Source organism: Oreochromis niloticus, linkage group LG23 (assembly GCF_001858045.2).
Source record: "Oreochromis niloticus isolate F11D_XX linkage group LG23, O_niloticus_UMD_NMBU, whole genome shotgun sequence".
Lineage (NCBI taxonomy): Eukaryota > Metazoa > Chordata > Actinopteri > Cichliformes > Cichlidae > Oreochromis > Oreochromis niloticus.
The window spans coordinates 32,431,481-32,454,519 of NC_031986.2; the positions used below are offsets into that span (position 1 = coordinate 32,431,481).

The 23,039-nt window shown below is 40.5% G+C and overlaps 1 protein-coding gene across 2 annotated transcripts; it reads left to right on the plus strand.

Annotated features, from left to right (window-relative positions):
• The first annotated feature begins 98 nt into the window (after nucleotides 1–98).
• On the plus strand, nucleotides 99–22,884 carry espnla (espin like a). 2 transcript variants are annotated; one of them, XM_005451188.4, is made up of 11 exons: nucleotides 99–812; nucleotides 2,645–2,835; nucleotides 6,540–6,726; nucleotides 6,809–6,991; nucleotides 7,094–7,225; nucleotides 17,680–17,841; nucleotides 17,932–18,073; nucleotides 18,227–18,399; nucleotides 18,509–18,673; nucleotides 19,869–20,821; nucleotides 22,230–22,884. In XM_005451188.4, the coding sequence occupies exons 1-11, from the start codon at nucleotides 519–521 to the stop codon at nucleotides 22,759–22,761; spliced, it is 3,114 nt and encodes a 1,037-aa protein (XP_005451245.1). In that variant the 5' UTR covers nucleotides 99–518; the 3' UTR covers nucleotides 22,762–22,884. The 2 variants fall into 2 exon arrangements, with proteins under 2 accessions (XP_005451245.1, XP_005451246.1); XM_005451189.4 differs by having other exon boundaries at nucleotides 6,842–6,991.
• Nucleotides 22,885–23,039: the final 155 nt, after the last annotated feature.

The following is a 23,039-nucleotide window of genomic DNA, read 5'->3' on the forward strand; positions in this document are numbered from 1 at the left end:
TTTTCTCAAATCAACGATGAAATGCTTTATGTGGGTTATAATATTCTACATGTACCAGCTGCTTAGTCGCCCTTCTCTTTGATTAATTTTTAAAATAGTTGTAAAAAATGACTCTCATTGTAATCCACCATGCCTTGGCTCGGACTTCTCCCATTACTTAAGTTTCCGTGCTGCCTCAGCTCCCCCATCTCCAGTGAAGTGTGTGTGCATGTGCCAGCATATAGTCACTGCCACACAAAGAGAGAGCAGGAGGCCACGAGTGCTGCGCCTCCACCCGTCTTTCATTACCTTTCTTTCTCACCGGCTCTGACCCCCTCCTCTCTCCCCAACAGCTATGCTGGCCAGCTGGCTCCCGCTCGAGTGTCGCTTTCCTGGCTCAGGAGGAGCCAACAAGTACACGAGGGGTTTTTTTGTTATTGTGTGGGACTTTGTGCGTGTGAGATGGTGTTTTACTGGAAGGCAAAGAGCTCCAGGGAGCTTGTTCAGCCTGTGCCATAACCCACTGATAGCAGCAAGGCATGGTGCTTCATCGGACCATCCAGGCAGCTCGGGCGGGAGATCTTGCAGCCCTGAAGGAGCTCGCCTCTTCTGGTCACCTCTCTCCAGGCATCACTGATGCTCAAGGTGCTGGCCCGGTGCACCACGCAGCCAGGTGTGGACGCCTGGACTGCCTGCAGTTCCTGGTGAGCGAGCTTGGGCTTGGTGCTGATCCCCGGGCCTCGAACAGGGCCACACCAGCACATGATGCGGCAGCTACTGGCAACATCCGGGAGCTGCAGTGGCTTGTGCAAGAAGGAGGCTGCAACATTGAGGTAAATATATCCACTCATAGCAATCTTGGCACAAAAAATGAGCGAGCGAAACCCATCCTGAGAGCTTAAGGAATTAACTTGACTTCCACTGACTTGAGTACATTTATTAAAGTATTTCTTTCACAGGTAGTTATACCTGTAAAGCCTAAACCAAGAAGCAATTGTTAGAAAATTATTCTTTTTTTTTAAACTGCAGTGTTTATTGAACCCTTTGACCAATTACATTTATAAAAATTTTTGGGGGGGAAAAATCACAGTGATGATGTAGAGTTCTCAAAAACTCACTTGGCATTACAGGGTTATGATAAATTAACAAATTAATACGTAAATGATTAAAACATAATTTAAAGAATATGAAAATAATGACACATGCATATATGAAGAGATATCAGCTGAAGTGGAATAAGGGCCGGACTGTACTAGTGTGTAATACCAATTTTTACCACAAGATAGTGGAAGTATGTCATTTGAACCTTTATTTTAGGGGGTAAGTCACTAAGTCACTTCCTGCAAAGGAAAGGAAAGGAAACCTCCTGAGAAAATAAGAGTAAGGCTAAAAAGAAGTGTCAGCAGTTGAAAGAATAGCAGCAAAGATGAAGAAACGGATAAAAAAACCAAAACAACAGCCATTGGAAAGACAAACTCTGTCCCCTGGTGGTGGAAGTTTTAGTTAAATTCTGTAGAAGGTGATTGCAAAATGTGAGAAATACATCATCATTTTATTCATTAAAGATTAAAATGAAGCTTTTAGTTTGGTTGGTTTAGCTTGGCCTTCCAAAATTAGGCCTGTCAGTTTGAGAGTTCTGTGTTTCAGGTATTTCAGTAAGCTAAATGTTTTCAGTATTTCTATACAAAATATTTTAAGTATTCCACTATTCCAAATTTCAGATTTTGTTTAAAACATAAACATGAAAGTAACAAAGGATGAAAATGAACTGACTATGATTATTTAATTGTTAGTTGTTGTTTATTAAAGTTTTACACAGTCATCAATTCATCTCAACTTTGGTTAATTGTATTTTAGAAGGCGTATCATACAAGGATGGTCTGATTTGTTTTAAATAAAAAGGCAGTAACTGAAAACTATAATTAATGGAATTAGAAGACTTTAGAATATCTGTTATGCGCAAAAGAAGCAGAATAGGAATAATAAAGGAATAATAAACACACATTAAAAACATACTCCTAATGATTCCACTTGGTCATTTTAGCCATTAAAATCATTTTGTTCCTTGAGGGTCGAAAAATAAAGGAAAAAAAAGTAATAACAGTAACAGCATAGGGAAAGAAATTAATTACAGTAGTTAAAGTAGTTAAAAAAATTCTCTAAAAGCTTAAACCTATTCTGATGTATTACTGACTGATTACATCATATGGTTTTGACTTAGCTGACATCCATTATGGTAATGTATCACATGTCCCGTAATTATGCCCAGATGGTTGCAGGATGTATAACAGAGTAAAAGCAGAGTAAAGTTTATTTACATTGTTTTTCAAAACTGAATGTGCAAGATCTGATTTTTAAGCTTCTATTTTACTTACTGATTATTGGAAATCTCTTAGATAAGAATCTGTCCTGCAGCTTTTCATATAAAAAACAGAAAGCATTTACTGTTCAGTCTAAGGAGCTCGGAAAGAAAGAGACTTAGGCAACAATGACCTGGATGACTGAGAACCTGCGCACACACAATTACTCTTTACTTGTTTTATGTTACTTCATTTTTTTTAATCTGTTGCAAAAATGATAGTCAAAGATTATTTACCTCCCATGAGCCTGTAGAGGAGCAGGACTTCAGTTTTTGTCCACATCAGATCTCTGCGAATGTTTCCAGGATAGAGATGCTGCCGGTGCCACAGCCCTTCACCTCGCGGCTCGGTTTAGTTGTGCGGAGGTCATTAAGTGGCTGCTTTCTGTTGGTGGTGTGGCCAAGGTGGAGACAAACTGTGGAGCTGTGCCTGCTCACTACGCCGCAGCCAACGGGGACCTCACCTGTCTGAAACTGCTCATTCAGGAAGCACCTGGGTGAGTTCATGGCCCTCATTTCACTTCCTAATATTACAGGCTCTGTTTGCCTGCCTGGGGTTGTTTGTACAAAGATAATCATCTGCATCCACACTTTTCAAAGCCATCCAGTGGGCCGAATTGGACCCTCCTACTACATTAATATTAACTGACTTTGCGTTTCCATTTTTCCATTTGTTTTTGGATAGTAAGTATTTAGTTTTTGGAAGTATTTGCAAAGAGTTGCAAGTTTGTGAAACTTCAAGTAACGCTGTTAGGAAGAAATTTAAAATGTTAAAATAAAAATGTTAGAAATGTTAAACTTTAGAATAATTTTTGATGATACTTTTGATTTGCTTTATTTTCCATAGCACTATAGTAACTGACGGACCCCCCAAAAAACATGAAAGTATCTCTATAAGCTATAGTATACCTTGAGAACAAAGGAATATCATGTAAAATTCTGTATTAATATCTGTAAAAAACAAGGAATTAAACCAGCAAGCTTATAAAGGCCAAACATCTCTTCTACCACCTGAGCCGCTGCTATTGGAAGTTCTTAAGCACTGATTAAGTGCAAGTTTAAAAAGTGGTGTTCCAGACTCATTCTTGTATTAGGCAGATATTAAATTTAGAAACTTTTGCTCTTATAAAGCAATGAAAACACTACTTTTCTTTGCCACTGAGCGATCGCCACAGACCTATAAGCATACCGTCCACATAAAACGATGTTAGCAGTTATACGATGACCAGAGACCGTGGAACAACAGTCATAAAGTGAGCGGGTCCTAAGTTAAACTTTTTTCAGCTGTGAGTGATGCACCTTGCAGTGGAAGTGAAGGATACTGTTGATTGACATGTGACAGCGTTGGTTACCTTTGCACCTAGAGCTTAAACTGTCCAGCGGTGACCAACTGTTAACTACACAACAACTACACAGCAATGCATGAATGAGTTTCATTATGCACAGAACTACCCATAAGGAGTCCTAACAGCACTTGGGAACAGAGCCTAAAAAAGGCAGGCGTTAGCCTGGATCATGCCTCCATTAAGAAGAAAAAGTATTAGTAGACATTATCAGCAACTAATCTCAATCTGTCAAACATTTCATTTCAGTTTGTAAAGTTTCTTTTTTTTTTGTCCTTGGCAGTGAAGTAATATTTTTCACTGCCTATCCCCATTTATTTAACCTTCATGAAACAACATGAAGGACATCTTAAGAACATGCTGGGCAAAAGAATCTGCAATGAACTTTTTGTGGTCCATCTTCACGATGTTGTCGTTTCAGATGCATGTCAGCAACATCCACAATCACATTATTTAGCAGTCTGCTGTAAGTATAGTTCTCTGAGAACTGCTGTTCTCTTTTCTAAAGATAAATTCTCCTTCGCATCTTTTTTTTTTACCTCATGATTAAGATGGATAAGACAAAGGTAATGGGATAAGACAAAGACGATTTTAGGTATATTTTTTACTGTTTCACTGCAGCCCTAGATGGCAGATTAGTTCTTGGAGGAACTTACCTTGCACTGGTGTTTAAGAGTGATGTCCCACTAGATCTTACACTGACTCACTTCCAAACCCTTAAAAAAATTTCTTATCAATGAATATCTCTGTCACCAGAAAACAAAGTAACATTAAAATACTGGATAAAAAGTATTATTATTATTACTAGTATTGCACTATTATTTCTCTTTAGTGTAATAAAGTTGGTGCAGAAATTCGTAGTTCCCAGATTATGGCTCCAACTGCTGTTGGTCTGACTTTTCCTCTACCGCCACCGTGAGACCGACATTTGTTGTCTGCATCCCCACAGAATTATCCTCAAAGGCGCTGGAGGGTCAGTCCAAAACACTTTGGTGACTTTTCTGCCATCATCTGGTCAAGTTTGATGTTTGTTTTAAGTTCAGGAGATTTTGACCAAGCTCGTGATCTTGTCAGCAGCCAGTCTTTTACTCCACAGTTTTATACCTGTTCTTGAAATACTGATTTCATACACATGCTAAAGGACATAAGGTCAAGTGTAGCAAAAAAAAAGTCATTACCACTCTAAATGACACTTTGGTTGATAAAACCAAACTTTTCAAACAAAAATAGAATTAGATATGATAACACAGGGAAACAGGTTCTAATAGAAAAGGAAGAAGTTAGTTCAGTCATCTGTGATTCTTAATAAGCATAACTTTTTTGATTTTGGCATGAGGTCACATTTACAGAGATCTGAGATGATTAAAGGATGTACAGTATTGGGTTTCACTCATCAAAAGGAACAAGTAAATAAACATAAGCACCAGCCCTCACTTCTTCCTCCAATTAAACTTTTCCATCTCCTAAACCCGAGACAGCGGCACAGATAATGGCGCGTGTGGCTCTTCCTGCCTTATCCTCTTGTTACAATAGAGTCTGACTGTAATTTGCATGATGCATGGCAGAGTTTAGAGCATCACAAGTAACCATCAGTGACCTGTGAATAATACATGGCTACATGCTGTCCATCACGTTCGGCCTGCAGTTGTTAAAGAGCCGTGTGTACACCAGTGGAAACGCTGCTTTGAGGTCCAAAAAAGGTTGAAATTAAGGATGAAATTTCCCCTGTGATATAATTTTACCATTATTGCTCATATTAGATTTTTGCATAATTTCCACATCAATGTCCAGTGTGATGTGTATCCATAGATACATGTATGGTGTTATTTTTAATATGTTTTAGTCACATTCAGCAACTAAATATTTATTTAATCATTTCCAGTTATAAAAAAGTACTTCAATTATCTGTGCTTACATATTTCATTAAGATATTGCTCTGTTAGAACACATCAGACCATGTTGGTCCTGTTGTTTGTTGAGACTGTCAGGAATACCAGAATACCAGATCTTTCTCTCTTTACAAAAACCTTACACATTATAACAATTTCTAACTAAATTACTAACAAAACATTTTTAACAATAGCAACTAAAATGAAATAAGCAAACCTATATGTATCTTTAAACTAACTGAAACTGAACTGAAAAGAAAGGAACAATTTAAACCATCCATCCATCCATTCGCTTCCACTTATCCCTTTCAGGGTCGCGGGGGGGGGTGCTGGAGCCTATCCCAGCTGTCATAGGGCAAGAGGCGGGGTACACCCTGGACAGGTCGCCAGTCTGTCACGGGGCTAACACACAGGGACAGACAACCATTCTCGCTCACGTTCACACCCGCATTCACACCTAATTAATGTGAATGAAAATTCATTCATTTGGTCAAACCAAATAAAAATAAAAACGGATGAAATTACAAGCCATAACCTCTATTTAACTTGTATGTTTAATGAGAAAACGCTCACATTTAAAAAGCTGAAACAGTACAACTCTGATATTTTAGTGGAGTAGGTTTTTTTTGTAGTTTTTTCAGATATTTTATTAATGCATTTGTGTAACTGTGGTAACTCTAACTAATTTGATACAACTAAATGATTTGTCCACCGGAACAAAAATTGGAACTAGACTTATAAAAGAGACAAAAATGAACTATTAAAATAAAAATAAAAAGGATATGTCCTTAGTTTTAGTCACTGACAGTGGTTAAATTTGCCATACCAACAAACAAGCGAAGGCTTTGGTGCATATTTTTAAAGAGACTGGTTATTTCCATGGCCTTAAGTGTTGGATCTGTAGTGGAATATCTCTTTTTAACTTCTTAAATCTGCCTGTGCTAACCTCCATCACCTGTTTGTGCACAGGTGTGTGAACCACCAGACGGCTACCGGTGCTACCCCGCTGTACCTGGCCTGCCAGGAAGGGCACCTGCATGTTGTCGAGTACCTTGTGAAGGACTGCGGGGCTGACGTGCACCTGAGGGCCTATGATGGCATGACCTGCCTGCATGCTGCTGCTCACATGGGCCACCAAACTGTGGCGGTGTGGCTGGTCAGTGAAGAACCATAAATCTATGAAGATGTTTCGTACATCTGATGCTTTCTTTGATCCGTATTTAATGAACTCTGAACAGGTGACCTGCACTGATATCAACCTGTCCTGTCAGGACACAGATGGAGCGACTGCTCTGCACTTTGCTGCCAGCAGGGGACACTATTGCATCTTGGAGAAGCTGCTACACATGGGTTCAAAGGTCATGAAAGATTACTGGGGAGGGACCCCACTTCATGATGCTGCAGAGAATGGAGAGCTGGAGGTTAGAGCTAACTTTTTTCCACATTGTTTATATCTTATGTTTTGTGTTATGCCTGAATAAACTCAGTTGTATTAATAAAACTTGTCTTGTTTGATCTCTCAGTGCTGTAAGATCCTGCTGGCCCATCAAGCCAACCCCTCAGATCAAGATATTGATGGGTTCACAGCAGCAGATTTGGCAGAGTACAACGGACACGCTGAATGTGCCAGATATCTCCGTGCCATGGAGAGAAACGTAAGCTGTTTGTCACCTGCAGTATATTTTATTTTGCACGTTTTCCCTTGTTTGTCTCCTCTCTTTGTGTCGCGGCACAGCTGTTTGCCTTGGCATGAAAATCAAAGCTCGAGTACGGTCAAACATCTGGAAGATCTTGGAAGCTCAGTGAATCATTTTCTTAATTTGTAACATGTATTTCATTCAGGTCAAGCCTATCATTCTCCTGAGCTGTTCTCTTCCACTCAGCCTGATTACATTGCTCTCAGTTCAAGAGGTCTGAGAAAGTGGAGGATGAAGGCTTTAGGGCATTACAGGAGATGATGGCGTGAGTACTGTGGCGGGGGGGGGAGAGATTCTTCTTTCTCTGTTTTCCACAGATGAGTCTGTCAGGCTAGCTCTTTTGGTTCGTGTGGAAAGCACAGCACTCCTTAATGCGATTGATCAATATTTTAGAGCTGACACCTTGTTTTTGCTGGTGTTGCCTGTTCAAGTCAGAGGTCACTGCGGGAAGCACTTACCTGCATTAGGGTTAATCAACTCAGGATAGTTTGATGTAAGTCATTCCTCCTGACCTGCACAGAATCAGGTGATTTTTTTGTAAAATAACTTTGGTATATTTCATGAAGACATGCACAATTTGAGTTACTGACCCATAACGTCACATGGGTAGGCTGAAATTTCATAGCTTTTAATTTGCATTCTTTAATTCACAATTCATTTTAATTCAGTTTTATTTATACAGCGCCAAATCACAACACTTGCCCCGAGGTTCTTTATATTGTAAGGTATATATATAATATATAGGGAAGGGAAAAACTCCCTTTTAACAAGAAGAAACCTCCAGCAGAACCAGGCTCAGAGCGGGGTGGCCATCTGCTATGACTGGTTTGGGTGAGGGGAGGAAGACAGGACAAAAACACGCTGTGGAACAAAGCATAAGAAGATCCTTTGTAACCTTCACTAAAGCTGTTTCTGTACTGTGGAGAGCTCTGAAACCTGACTGAAACTCTTCAAATAAGAAAGTACCATGTGAAGTGCTGCTTAAACTGAATCCAAATCAATTTTAGACCCACTCTAAGTGTCTAAAACCGAGATCTCATCTTTCTTCTATAACCAGTTCTGGGCATCAGTATGATAGGATCTTATCATAGTTTGAGTAAACTCCACTAATTTGATGTCTGTGAATTAGAGAAACAGAAAAAAAGTTTGTACTCGGGATGTTTGATTTGATTTCGGATAATTCAGTGGAGAAAAATTCATTGCATTTTGGTAAACCTTCAATGGTCACATCACCTTCTGGGACAGGTGGCTGTTCTGACCAGGTTCTTAATGATGGTCTCCTTTTTGCTTACATTTTGATACCAGGCTCATCTTCTTGTTGTGATTCCTTCTGCCCTCCTTTCTTTACAAAAGTTCCATAATAATAAGGATTACAGCTGATGCTGAAACGTGAGCTCGTGGAGTTGATGTTAAATAGGAAACAGAGAATCAGGCTAAATGAAAGAGCCTATGGGGACCACTCTGTCAGCAGACTTGTTGAACGTTAAAGCCTCACAGCTGTCCACCTGCAGCCTGCTGTAGTTGTTTTCCTTCACCACTCCTCACTTGCTGCCTATAACGCAGGCTGCACAGGGACGCACACAGAGTAACCAAAGCTGTCGGCCAATAGGATCCATGAATAAGTCAGCGGAGAAGAGCAGCACTCATACATGAAGAGGATGATGATAGTGAAGTAGTGAGGCGTGACTGCCGAGCTCCTCTTAAGAAATAATCCTCCCATGAACAAAGGGAAGCTAATTAGCGCAGGGCTGCTGTGGCGTCCGACGCAGCCCGAGCCACCGCCAGCTAAGGGCCTATCAGTTACTTCTCTCCAGCGGCTCAGGTGGAGGGCCCGCGGGTGAAAATGCTGAGCCCGTTATGGGATCCACAAGCTTAAGTTTCAGCGTTTTCACCATTCTGATGCCTGGAGCCGGCAACTCTATCCCTTTGTGGAGCTGGAGAGCAGGATGTCATTGGCATCAAACACACATTTGACTGTCAGTCATGTTTTTTTCCAGAGGCTTGGAAGTGCTATGATTGTCACCTCTGGATGCTGTGTGATGATGGTAGCAGACTGAATGGTATATCGTGTTTCTTGGCACTTTATGAATTGGATACACTAACAGAGACTCAGTGTGAAGTAAAAGGTCATCTGACAGACAACCGACCAAACAGTCGCTCGATTTAAATCTTTATAACATTTACAGGATAGAATATGTAATTGTTTAAATCCAGCTGTGCCAGAGATAAGGTGTGCAGGTAGACGTGCCTTAATTACATTTCTGGTGGTGTTTCACGTTTGTAACGTAGATCGCGGGTTTCAGCGGTTCTTAAGTGTCAGTCGGATAATCTCATTTCCGAGAAGTGACCTGAATGTAGCGGGACAGTGACCGGAGAGAGCTGCAGATCTGGACTCGCTGCCATGTTTGGATCACTCACAGCGAGGTCAGACTCGTTCAGCGCTGTCATCTACTCTTCCCTCATCTTGCATCTCAGCAACAGCTGCAATCAAATAAACAGTGTGCGGTGTGAGGTTTACTTCACACACGCAAACACACACACACACACACAGGGCGATCAGGCCAAAGATACTGGTGTTTGAGATTTTTGTTATTATTTTTAGAAATCTTGGAAAGAGGATTCATCAGTCATCGCTTTGGTTTTTAAGACACACGTCTAAAGTTTTAAATTTCTTTTGAGAAATAAAACACATGTAATCTAATAACTTTAAAGAGAATTTAATGAATTTTGTTGCGCTTGTCACATTTTCAGAAAACAAAACCTTTATCCTCTTGCGCAACAGAGCTGTGAATCATTCTGACTCACAATGTTTAGGTGCAAAATGTGATATTTATTAGGAAACTAGTGCAGAGATATTTGTGCTGAACACATTTAACCTACCGGAGCAGCTCAGTCATGGAAGTCCATGCAATGAAGCTCCTGGTGCACAGTTTTTGTTCTGATGTTAATGCCAGAGAGCACTGCAGTTACTGAATCTCAGCACTAAATTACCCCTGCTCTGTGACTCACATGGACACTTCATGGCTGAACTGCTGTGGTTCTTGTTCGTAAAGCCAGACTACATTACCAGGTGCTTCATTTTATACATCAATGGGCTAAAGAGATGTGGCCCGATACCTTTTGTCAGTATATAGTGTATCACTCACTATATCCTGTGTACCATGATTTTCTTTTATTCTCTGGTTTTAGACTGTAAAAAAATTTTGAACCCTGAATTTATTTTTCAGTTTTATGTGCGCTTTCATATACGCTATAAAAGGGGCTATATGGGACATTTTGCTGGCTAGTTTTGGGTCCACGGGTGCCTTCAGAGCAGTGGTTCTCAACATTTGGAGGGCCTGATAGCCCTTAGAGAAGGATGCCATCGTAGTCACGGAGTGTAAAAATATTGTTGTTTTGTTATATCCCTTTTTTGTCATGGACCAGACTATGAGATCGGTATGATTGAGCCGTCACTCACAACTTCTTTCAGTGTGATTGGTTACTGACGTGAAGGTCTATGTTTTAACTAAGTAGTTTCTTTGTACCCAATTTAAAGTGAGAGAAAGAAAAACACAACATTAAGTAGAAAAAAGGCAAAACCAATTCCAATTAGAAGTTCTATAAACTGCATCAGCTTTATGTCTGTGATGTAAGGAACAGAAATAAGCATCGGTATCCTGGATGTACTTCAAACATACATTTTTGAGTAAACTTATATATTGTGTCATATTGTGATGACCAAGTTACAGCATATGAAAGGTGTAATTTCTTCCCTACATTTTGATACCATGTTCACCTTCTAGCTGTGATTCCTTCTGAGTCAAAATAATTTTCTAATGTAGTCACATCTGTGTTCACGTGTGATACTTTGAAATATAATGAAGCTGTACAGAGGAAAGTCGGCTGAGTCTGAGGGGTTCGGGTGGGAGCGCTCTTGATTGATGAATGAGCTGTTCTACTCAATAGTCCCAGGTGGAAAAACAAAATCACCTGATTACCCACGCGCATGTCTCTTCTCCAGGTGCTTTGACAAGTCTTCCGCTGATACCTCCCTGCGTGTAACAGCATGACCGCTGGTTTGTCAATGCATTAGTGACATTACCGGCCATCCTATCCGGTCCCTCAATTATTAACAGCATTCTCCGATCAGAGTTTATTGTTTATTACCTGGCGGCCCTTGGCCACTGTTAAGAGACGCTGATGATGGTGTCAAACAAGTGGACGGTGATCTTAAGATAGCACGCCCCAATACCTGGCCGCACAAGTCGGTGTCAGTCATACCACGAAGTGTGCGCCGGGAGAACTGCTCAAGGTCAAGGTTGGTGAGCTTTAGTTTGGTCTGTTTGTCAAAGTGCAATAGTTTTTGTTATTGTGCTCATGTGATTTTTTTTGTGCGTGTAAACTGTATGAGTGGTGATCTTTAATGTTATGCGCTTCTGTCTTTGTTGCTCTGTGCCAAGGACTACAGTTGAAAAGCCTCTGTAGTTAAATTTGGGCACATTTACACGATGGACCCAAGTGCTCGTTAATTAATGAGCATTGTCCCTCAACATATTATAAACTCTCTTTCTTGTTTTTATACTCGCGCCTTATTTTTCTTTGAGCTGAAGAAAGTGAGCGGACAGGCTGAGTAATTACTTTTGTGAAATGAATGGAAAGTTTTGTATGTTCTGTTTGAGAGGCCCAAACTGGCAGATGTTTTGGCAGCATTTTGCCTATTTTCTGATCAGTTATAGCCTGTTACGGTTAGGCATGAGTAACGCTCCAGGCTCATGACCTTACTTTATTTTGTCATTGTTGATTTTTGCAAATTGGATGTGTTTTCTTTAATCTTGCAGTTTCCAGACATGTCCAATAGTAGTTACAATATTTCAGCACTAAGTAGACAAATACTTTCAGTTATTACTTTTGTAGCTGCAGCAGATGCAAAAAAAAAAAAAAAGAAATGCTGTAGATGTTCCCAAAAACAGCATATCTGTCAGTTGGTAGTCTCGCAAGCATTTACCTCCATGGAGGAAACCTGAGAGTATATTGCCATGTGAGTGGACATGTATTTACACTATAGTGGTCTGTGTATAATGTGCAGCCGCTGTATACATTCCCTGTTGCAATTTATCACTGTGAATATTTCACGTGGAAGCAGGTTGTTTGAATGATTGATTCCAGAGTGCAGAATTACAAGACATGTTTCTTAAACACAAACTGTGTTTCTGAAATAATTAAACTCTCCCGTGGTTCGACCCACAGGGACCGCAGATTACTGGAGCTACATGTCTGACAATGAGACAGCATTGAGTAGCTGTTTCTTAACTCCCTGGCTCCTAATCTGTAGCGATCAGAGCCTTTGTGGTCTTCGACAGAAAGGAGAGCAGATCCAGGCCAAAAGCAGGGTTAGGCTATCTGTATCTGCGTGGCAGTAGTGATGGGGGTGTGATGAAAACCAAATGCTCTCTGGCCACTGCATCTAATTAAACACACACATGCAGGGTTCATCGTAGTTTTTAGGACACTGAACTGTTACGAAAAGGGTCACAAAGGAATCGGGCTCCCCCTTCCCATTTCCCAGCCCGCTTGTTGTTTATCTATTTATGGATTGCACAACTTCTGGGAAGATTATTCCTCCGCCCGAGCGGTGTCACAGCATATTTCGTGTTGCTCGACATCAAAGTGCCGCGTGAGAGGAAATGGCACGGACCACCTCATGGACGTAAAGCACAACAGCGTGCAGCAGCATATTAGGCCTGCCTTTGAAGTTTTGGCTACTAATAATGTCCTCTGAGAGGTGAATTTGATATGTATTCTGTATGGAGTGCATTAGGACAATGCAGGTTCATTAAAGGGGACCTAAATGCTTCCATACATCCGACAGCCTGCCTGGAGCGGTGTGAAATGCTGCCACCTATTCAGCCGTGCATGTGCTTGTTTTCTTCTTCGGTTTGGTGCGAGTCTTCAGGCTGTGAAATGTTTCATGTGCTCATTTGTACATCATAATCAGAAACTTCCTTTTTTATTCTAATTAAAACCCTAGCAGACTTATATCCTTGATAGCCTGTAAAAAAACAACAAACAAAAAAAAATAACAAAAACAACCATATTTAACCTAAAACAACTGACTTTTTGACACTTTCTGGCACAGAATCTGCTCCCATATTGAAATGATCTCGTGTGACTGATTACACTGCCTGAATCTACAGTTTTATTACTTTAAAGGCTCCCAAAACCTGCTGTAATCTGGGATTTCCTGTTTGTGCCTAAACTTGACATATTTACCTCTTAAGTGCTATATATTACGATATGGACAAAAGTATTGGGCCACACCTCTTAATCTTTGAATTCAGCCGCATTGCCACAGGTGTATAAAATCAAGCACGCAGCCATCCAATCTGCCTGTACAAACATTTGGGTCGTTGTAAAGAGCTCACTGAATTCAAGCATGGTGCTGTAATTGTGCTGAGGCACATAGAGGGTAAAAGTTGCCAGTGCTCTTCTGACTCAATAACTGCAGAGTTCCAGACTTCCAAACCTCCTCTGGCATTAACGTCAGCATAAAAACAGTGTACAAAGAGCTCCTGCAGGGGTAATGGAGGTGATGTAGCATAGGTCCCCAGTACTTTTGTCCATATAGTGTGTGATTTAAGAACAAATTGAAAGGGGAAAAGATGTTTTTCAGGTGTGTTTTTTCTATCTGCAAATGATGACTGGAGACTGTCGTAAATGTAAGACTTGACTATACTAACAAAGAGAAGAAATTATGTCCTCTCTGTGGTTGGTTTGATGTACTCCTGTTAACTAAGATTAAAGACTAAAGTGGTACTTTACACACAACTATCACACAGAAGTAATAACAAAAGCAGTCTGAGACTGCATAGCTGAGACTTCCCTCCACATCATGGATGAAACAAGTCCCTGGATCCAGTTGGTGTCATTTTGTTGTGAACATCAAGGCCATTTCCCCCAGCTTTTCCTCTTTCAGTTTAAGATATACTTTATCTATCTTAAAAGTTGAGAAATTACAAAAAAACAACCTAAAACAAAATGAAATAAAGTCTTTTTTTTAACAGTTTGTCTAGTTCAGGGGGCTCGTGTGGCACTGAATCCTATCCCAGCTGTCACTTGGGGAAAAGCAGTCATACATTACATTCATACCTACGGCCAATTTAGAATCAGCAACCTGACTGAACACGCCTGTCTCTGGACTGTGGGAGGAAGCCAGAATAGCAACAAAGACCCCAAGCAGACACAGAGAGCCATCTCCACGTAACATAGGTCAACAAATTCAATAAAGCAAAATGACTTCCTAATTATTGTGAAAACGAGCACAGCAAATGTGAGGTGAAATTAAGGTGGCTCAGTGTACACACAGGGTCAAGTGTAGAGGACAGTCCACACTAAAATGTGTATGTTGGTACGTGTTTGTGAAGATATGATGCAGAAAGTACAATTTTGCCTCATTTCGCAATATTAAAAAATCCTTGCAAAAATTCCTGGATCGAGATCAACTCCAAAAGTGAATTACTTCTAAGTTGGGCAAAGCTCCATTTCTATTAAAGTTCTCACGCAAAAGTTCTGTGTGTAACTTTTTAAGTTAGGCAGTCTGAACCAATCACATAACCTCCTTGATGGAGATCTCTTTTCATCTGTTTCTGTGGTGTTCGCTCAAACGAAATCTGACTCCATAATGAGGTCACACGTAACTAGACAAACCAGGCTCGTTGCATGAAAAGCACTTGTGACGTCATGCAACGGCCACCAAACTGCAGTTCAGTGTGATGGAGGGAAACCTGCAGCAATTCAGGTGAGGTGAAGAGAGAAGTGTCTGAAAATGGATCATATTACAGCAGGCGTGATGTCACCTGATTTAGATGACAGGAAAGATATAAAGCAGTAAGCACTTCTTCTTTGATCCTCATCCTTTTCTAAGACAAAAATATGAGTGTTTAAAAAGGAACTCTGACTGAGCACATGTCTTATTTTATTAACATTAACATCAGTAATTTCAAATTAATACTAATCAAACTCTGTATGTATCTCGGTTTTTATAAAAGTAGGAAAATAATTTCAATCAAAGGCCGCTGTTGTCATTCATGGAGTCTGGGCAGTGGCAGACGTCTAGAGGTAAATAAAATGTACATAAACAAATGTTTGCTGTAAAGAAGTCAGCGTGTGGATCAAATGTTCATTTTTACAGTGTCCAATAATAGTATTTTCACATGATAGCATCAATAACCAGCATATAGTCCTCATCCATTTTTTTATTATTCAAGTCAGTTTCATGCTCACACATGTAAGCATGGTTCATAATTACAGGCTCAATACAATGGCCAGCGTACAGCTGCATCCAGCCGAATAGCTACATCGGTCTTAGCTGGATACGCTGATTGACGGGTGCTTCCTCTGTGATCAGGGTCAGAACTTTTGGGTCATTTTCAGAGCTGATAGTTTATTGCTTAGCTAGAGAGCATCTATGTTTTCCTGTCTTTCACAACTCTTAAAGCATTTTCACTCAATATCTAAGGGCGTTTGTATGGTTCGTGGGAGAAAATTATCGTCACGGTGTGTAGCTTTAGTCATTGCTTATAACCAGCAGCATTTATGAGCCATAAATAAGTAAATCAAACACATCAGGAGGGAAGTGCCGAAAACACAGCTGCAGCTCTTTTGGAAGTTTCCCGCTCCTTTCCCCTCTTCTTATCGACAGTAAAGCTGAACAACATTGCTTCACTTGTTTCCTTTTGATGGGAAATTACAACCAAAAGCAGCACAGTGTGCTTTTTTCGTTTCTTTTTTTTTCATTATTCAGAAACTGTGAGCCGTTTGAAATGACGACAGCTTTGGAAACCATTGCACACTCAAAGGAATGAAGGCCTTCCTGAGTCAAAACATGCATTAAACATTTAGGGATTTTAAAATCATGAAAAAGTGTGCTTCAACTGGAAAGAAATTTGGAGCATATTAAGGCCAGCAAGTTGTAATAATAAGAGTTCATTTGACCTGTAAGTAATGTATAATAACATTGATAGCACTGTCAAGCTAAAAATCACAAAGTCTTCACAGCAAAATGCTAAAAAGTTACCCAAAAGCAAGTTTTAAATGTTTTTAAAAGACACAGCTGAGTCCACAGATCTCAGGCTCAGACGGAGAGAGGTTCAGAGTATGGGGGCTACCGTTGCAAAAGCTCTGTCTCCTTTAATTATTAGCTGGCAGGCCGTAATCACATGACCCTAGGGACCTGCTGGCGATGTATGGATGTAACAGTTATCTGATGCATACCAGTCTCTAAAAGCCAAAACCAGAATCTTAAAATGAATCCTAAAGTCAGTGGAGAACCAGTGCTGCAGAATTAACCATGGTGTGACATGTGAACAGCTAGAACTGCAGAACTGCAGGAGGTAACAGTAATGATGAGTCATTTAAAATCCTAGCAATCCAATTGCAATGAAATGAAGGCATGAATAGCATTACCCAATTCAGAGTGTAACACAATAGACCTCAACTTGGCAAGCAAGGTAAAAGCTGTAACAGCGGTCACACCAAGCTTCCTGATTAACGGTTTAGCAAAAGTGGCAAGGGGAAATAGAATTTGCATTACAGTTTTTAACAGAGTCAAAGCACGTATGTAAGATGTGTGACTGGAGCTTAAATGAGATACAAAACTGTATGCCATCTGTGTAGCAATGATAAGAAATGTCTTTAATAGTAATCAAAATGTGTTGAAGAGGGAGCAGCAGAAACAATAAAGGCCCCAAACAGGAGCCTTGCGGCACACAATAGGCAAAAGAAGTGAAGAGGACCTGGACTTAGAAACAGCCACAGAAAAGGAGCATTCAGAAAACTTGAAGAAAGATCAGACGTAAATAAAACATCTTGCAAATGAAAAACTTTTTGTGGTTTGTGACATATCTTATAAGTATGAACTAAATGTACAGAAGCGGCTAAAGGAAGCTGCATTTCTATAGGTGCAAGTATAAGGACAAACAAGTGCACCATTTTTGGGATTCAAAGGGGATTTTGATCTAACAGAAAGTTAATCAGAACAGTTATTTGATGGAAATCCTGCTATGCTTCCTTGTTGAAGGAACTTGTGTTTCTGTTTTTTTAATGACCCGTATTTTGAAGTTTGTGAATTTCTGTGTTTGGACCAAGAGGAGCAGTTAAGTTTCGATTGTTTTTGGTGTTTGTTGTCTTATTTCTGTTTGTTTGTTTGTTTGTTCATTTTGCTTTTAATTATGAATAAATAAAAAGTTTTTCATTTATTCAAACTGCTCAGGTGATCGGTGGAGGAGATGCTTCTTTATTGAATATATTCCACGTTTTTTTTCCCTTTTTTATCCTTATTACCTCTTTTTGTCACACTCTGTTTCCATGTCTTCCATGGTGATTATAATTATAGTGCAGTACAGTCTTATTCTAAATATTTTAAATGTTTGCAGGCCTACAGTGTAGATAAGCCCATTGAGGTTCCCACTCCAGCAGAGGAGGTGAAAGTAAAGCCAGCCCTGGTGTTGCCACACAGCAGGGAGGACTACTACGGGAGCCTGAGTGACACATGCACAGACAGTCACAGCAGTAACTCACACATGGACAGTTTAAAGGTAATCGCAGTTTAGTTGTTTTAAGATGTTTTCTGTTCTTTCGTGGTTTCTTAGAGCATGCCAGTGAGTCTTTTTCTTTGTTTACAATAGCAGCCTGAGAATGAGGAGCCTCCACAAGCAAGATGCCCTCAGTCCCTGCTTGCACCTTCTTTACCTTCTGGTTCATCTACACCTGCCCAGCCTCAGAGGACTGCCGTCAGTAGAATAGAGCAGGTTCAAATTGCAACATCTGGTGAGAGAAACATCTGTGGAGCTTATTTAATTGCTCTTATTGCAGAGCAAGGCAACAATTTATTGCACAATTTCATGGTAACAGTGAGTCATTTCAAATATTAATCTGCTTTAAAATGACTGGGAAAATGACTGCTCATGATTTGTACTGCAGTTATTAGAGGTTTCAATCAACCCAAGGCCGCTGGGAGTGAGAGAACTGTCTGTACTGATAAGACAATGTTGCCTGATGCAAACCTCCTGGCTGAAAGAAAACTTCTTGGCGACATGAAGTCCATTAAATCTTTGAAACAGTCAGGAATATCAGGAGTTTTCACTGGACAAGCGGTAAGTATTCTCAGCTTCCTTATTTTAAATATCCTGCCCTCAGATTCACTTCCTTTCTTTGGATAAAAAGCTGATAGCTAGAACACTGCTGCTTCATGTATCTCTGAAGAATAAGATGGTGGTCCTACCTACTGAGGAGGCCAACCTGTCAGACATTGATTATCTGGTGCCCACCCATGATGAGAGAGGCCGTCCCATAGCAGAATGGAAGAGGCAAGTCATGGTGAGACAGCTGCAGGCCAGGCTGCTGGATGAGGAGGATCAGAGGAGAAAGGTAATCTTGTTTGAAAGATGAATTAGGGCACAATTTAGTATTTTCAATCAAGAAGTCATTGCGTGCAAATCCAATCTTCAAGGTGCTGTTCATGTAGGACTAAATCAGAGAATTTCGGGAGTAAACCAAGATGTGACTTTTTAGACTAGCGGTTCCAGAGAAAAGGAAAATGTGCATGATTGCCATTTAATTGTTGGCTTTTAAGTAGAAACAAAAGACCGTAGCCCCAATCCAACCTTTTAAAAATTATCAAACAGTTAGTCGATAACACTTTAGTGTATGTCCTGTATTTAAAAAGTGTCCGTTTTTGCTTCTATAAATTTCTAATGGTAAATCCATGAAAGTCCTTTTAGATTATTAACAGTCATTCAGTTGTGTGGATCTTGACTTGTATGTATTAGATTCTTTATAAAATCCTTTGTGTTATAGGTTGGTATAAGTTGTGTTTAATGTTTCAGCTTCTGTAACAGGAAGTAACCCAATGGTTGGGTTGTAGGTACTCATGCACACACTTTCCCCATTTCTTTTACATTTAAATCCCAAAAGCAAAGGCCTTTCTGGTTTCTTGGAATAGTCATTTAAATATTAACAAATATTTAGGAAAATATTTGGAGTGTTTCTTGGAAAAGATGGAGCACATAAAATTAATATGTTCATTGACAGACAACTTTGAATTTTCGCCTGCTGGCCGAGCAAAAGAAGCAATCTCAGTAACACTTTTGGGTGGAGGAAGCTACGATGGATTATTTTCTCGCATTAAAGACAAAACGGCTTTTACTCAAGAAATGACCACCACAATAATCCATAATAATCAACCGTAGTAAGGTCTGCTATTTGAGGTAAAGCCTAATTTAAACAAAACCTCTCCTAAACAAATGGTTACAGAGTCTAAACATAATGAGAAAAACAAAAATTGCAGCTCTTTCTTTGTGTTGCTTCTCTAAATCTGCATTACTGAAAATCTGAAAAACACTTGGAAATCCAGTCCCCATTTACTTTTAATTGCTCATAACAAATCACTGAACACATAGCACATTGTGAGTCAAGTCATATTTCTGAGGTTTGGATGAGGTCTGGGTTGCAGTTTTAATGTATCATTACTCTTTTTCTTGCATGCCAAAACCCTCTGAAATGTTTAAAAAACGTAAAAATTACATCCTGCGTGTTTATCTGGTGTTTGCCTCTTCTTTTACAGGAAAACGGGAACAGATTTGCCAAAGTCAGCTGGAGGTACTCCCAAGCCCACAATGCCATCCTGGGGCCCTCTGGTGAGCTGCTGACGGAGGGTGATCTCATCTATCTGGAGCAGCAGATTGCCAACGTCTCCATGCAGAGGAACTGTGAAGGCTACGAGTTGGAGTTGGCTCGTCTAGCTGAGGAGCTCAGGCACATCCTGCCGGCGCCCATAGTGAACATCACTGTCAACACGCAGTTTGGGAACTTGACAAATCAAGTTCCCTTACCTGTGTGGTGCGGCCGTATCTCGGGAATCGTAAAGAGCATGTCTCTACTCATGACTAACCTGACAGACCAGCCCTACTGCAAGATGCCCAACACAGAGCTTATCACAGTGTTTTCTCAGACGTCAGACAGAAAGAACTCCACTAGGGGACGCAGGGAGATGATCGAGGATGAAATCCATCAGTTTGGAGTGTCTGTGAGGACTCTGAAGTCAAATTTTGAAACGCAGAACTTGTCATTGTTAGCTGAACCTTCAGAAGCTCACATGTTAACCTCTTCCACACAGTTTGAGGCCCCAGAGTCAGGAAAGCAGGCTAAAGGGCTGAATCCAGCTGCAGAAACAGATCGAAACAGTGACTCTGGTATTCACTATGATGCAAATGTTCCTGATGTTCAAGAGACCATTAGCCTTAGAAAGGAGAGGATAGTTGTTCTGTTTTTAGGCCACTGGAAGAAATCTGCTTACACAGTGGCACTGAAGAGCAAGGATGCAGCAGAGAGGAAGATAAGTGGAGGAAACCCAGACATGGGTGACAGATCTGGTCGTAGGAGTAGCATCGAGAGTGCTCAGTCAGAGATGATGAACAGTTCCCTGGGACACTTCTTCAAGCAAAGAAGTGCTGTCAACAAGATGCTGGGAAACTGGAGAAAGATGATTTCCAGCGTCCCTTCAAGGCAGATAAGAAGGTAGGATGGGGTGACTTTTCCTTCCTATTAAAAACTGGAACTGTTCACATCTTTAAGTAACTGAAATCAGAGATTTGCGTGGATTTTTGTGTGTCAGATCATATTGTAATTTTTAGGACACCTCACATCAGAATCATGGAGTTAAGAACAATATCTGTTTTCTTTTAATGCATATATGCTGTTCCTCCATATTAGAGGTTTATATATTTACCCAACATGCGAAAGGTCATTGGTTTGAGATCAGGAGGAGACACAAGTACCTTTAGGGTTGCATCGTAAAGATTTGCCAACTTAAAATATCCATAGCTTCTGCTGTGGTGACCCCTTGTAAATAAGGGATCAGCTGAAAGAAGCTTTATACTATATAAAAGATACACGAGAAGTGTGGTTAACACTCAAGCAACCAAGCTATTTTAGCGACTAGAATCACAGAGGGGTTCATTATAACCCCATTATGTTATATAGCAAAGTATAATGGGTGTGTGGGGGGGTAATTCTGTCTTGGGCAGGCCTGGGAACGAAGCTCGAGAGAGAACACCAAATGGCCAGGCCCTAGCCCAAGGGGCCAAATTGGGCCCAGCCCAAAGAGGCAAAATGGGCCAGCCTTCTTGTGGGCTCACCAGCTGCAAGAGATACCATAGTGGTTGGGTGCAATGTGTTTTGAGTGGCATTCAAGGGTGGAGGCCCTGGTGGAGGCCCTAGCGGTGGCCCTGGTGGTCTGTTCCTGGCTGTTTGATTCTGTCTGTTGAAACTAGCTCTTGGGACATGGATTGTCACCTCTCTGATGGGGAAGGAGTCTGATACATTGGGGTTTTCCCAACTGAGGTTGGAGAAGGTGGTCAAACATATCCCTTGGAGGTTCTTCCCTTTTCAGGGTTCTTCAGATATATGGGTTATCTGCCCCATTGCTGACAATAAGTCTGACTCATTTCCGTTAGGTGTTGGACTTTGCTAGGGATGCCCTTTGACACAATTCTGGAGTGATTCTCCCTGACCTGGAAATGTCTCACTGATTCCCTGGATAAGCTGGAGAAGGTAGCTGGTGAGAGGGCTGTCTGGGGCTTAGGTTCCCATCCCTTCCCCTGTCTCAACTTAAACTAAATTTAAGCCTGAAACCAACTAAAAAATATTTTTCAACATAAATACCAAATATCAGGCTTGGATTCTGCCTTTTTTCATTTATAGGAGAGTAAATCAGAATTAGAATATCTTATTAATCACTAAGCAAATTATGTCAAAACTGTGTCATTGAGTTTTGTACCAGTAGTCAGAAAATACATTATTAATTCTACATAATTACATAATTCTGGGCTTGGTAAACTATGGACATATTGTATCTGCTTGTTTATGCTTGATGAATGACAGATAGTCAAATACATTGTTGTGTAAACTGCAGTGTTATCAACAGGCTCCACAGGCAGAAAGCCCTCTACTCGCCAGAGCAGTTCTTACCCCGTCTGGATGGTGTTCCTGTAGAGTATGACAACCTGACCCTAGATCTCTTCATGCTGGGCTACTTTCACATCTTGGAGCTGGACCTGCCAGTCGATGAAAGGAAAATGAGGCATCTTCTGTGCTTCGAGGTATTCGACCATGTGGGGAGCTTCCCCTGGGAGATGGTCAGGGACTTTCATAAGGCCGTCATTCAGGACATTGAGGCTGGGAACCGTGAGTGGAAGGACGGCTTTGAGGACATTAAAGTAAAGTTCTTTGGGAATACCATGAGTCAGCCTGAAAGCTCTACAGAAACAGTAAAACACAGCCTCCCAGAGGTTAGACAGGTCCCTAAAGTCATTGTGCAGACTCCTACGCCAGATGAGGGGACACTCTACACTGGAACTGACATTTCCAGTTTTAGTAATGAAGAAATTTGTAAATATATTGACCGTAGTTTTGCTTTTTGGAAAGAGAAAGAGGCAGAGATTTTTGATTTCGAGTAGTCACTTGTGTCATATTTCTAGATAACATCGGGGCTGGCTATCAAACTAATTAATGAACTACACATTTCCATCATCAGTTATGAAGTAAAGTTGGCATAGATATCTTAAACCTAATTGTCGGAAGTCTTGTTTACTTACTGTTTCATCGTAAATTTCTTTGTCTGAATTATAATTTTGTTATTTTTTTTACTGTTTATAAAAAATATATATGCTTTTAAGAGTAGAATATTTAGGTACCGTGGTAATAGTATTGAAACTCGGTCAAATAATTGTCAATA

Bases quoted from the DNA above. Each gene is read 5' to 3' on its own strand.
- espnla (XM_005451188.4), top strand. From the start codon at position 519: ATGGTGCTTCATCGGACCATCCAGGCAGCTCGGGCGGGAGATCTTGCA. The intron at 6,992-7,093 runs GTTAGAGCTAAC...TTGATCTCTCAG, and splicing joins CAGAGAATGGAGAGCTGGAG to TGCTGTAAGATCCTGCTGGC. The intron at 18,074-18,226 runs GTGAGAGAAACA...TTTGTACTGCAG, and splicing joins GGTTCAAATTGCAACATCTG to TTATTAGAGGTTTCAATCAA.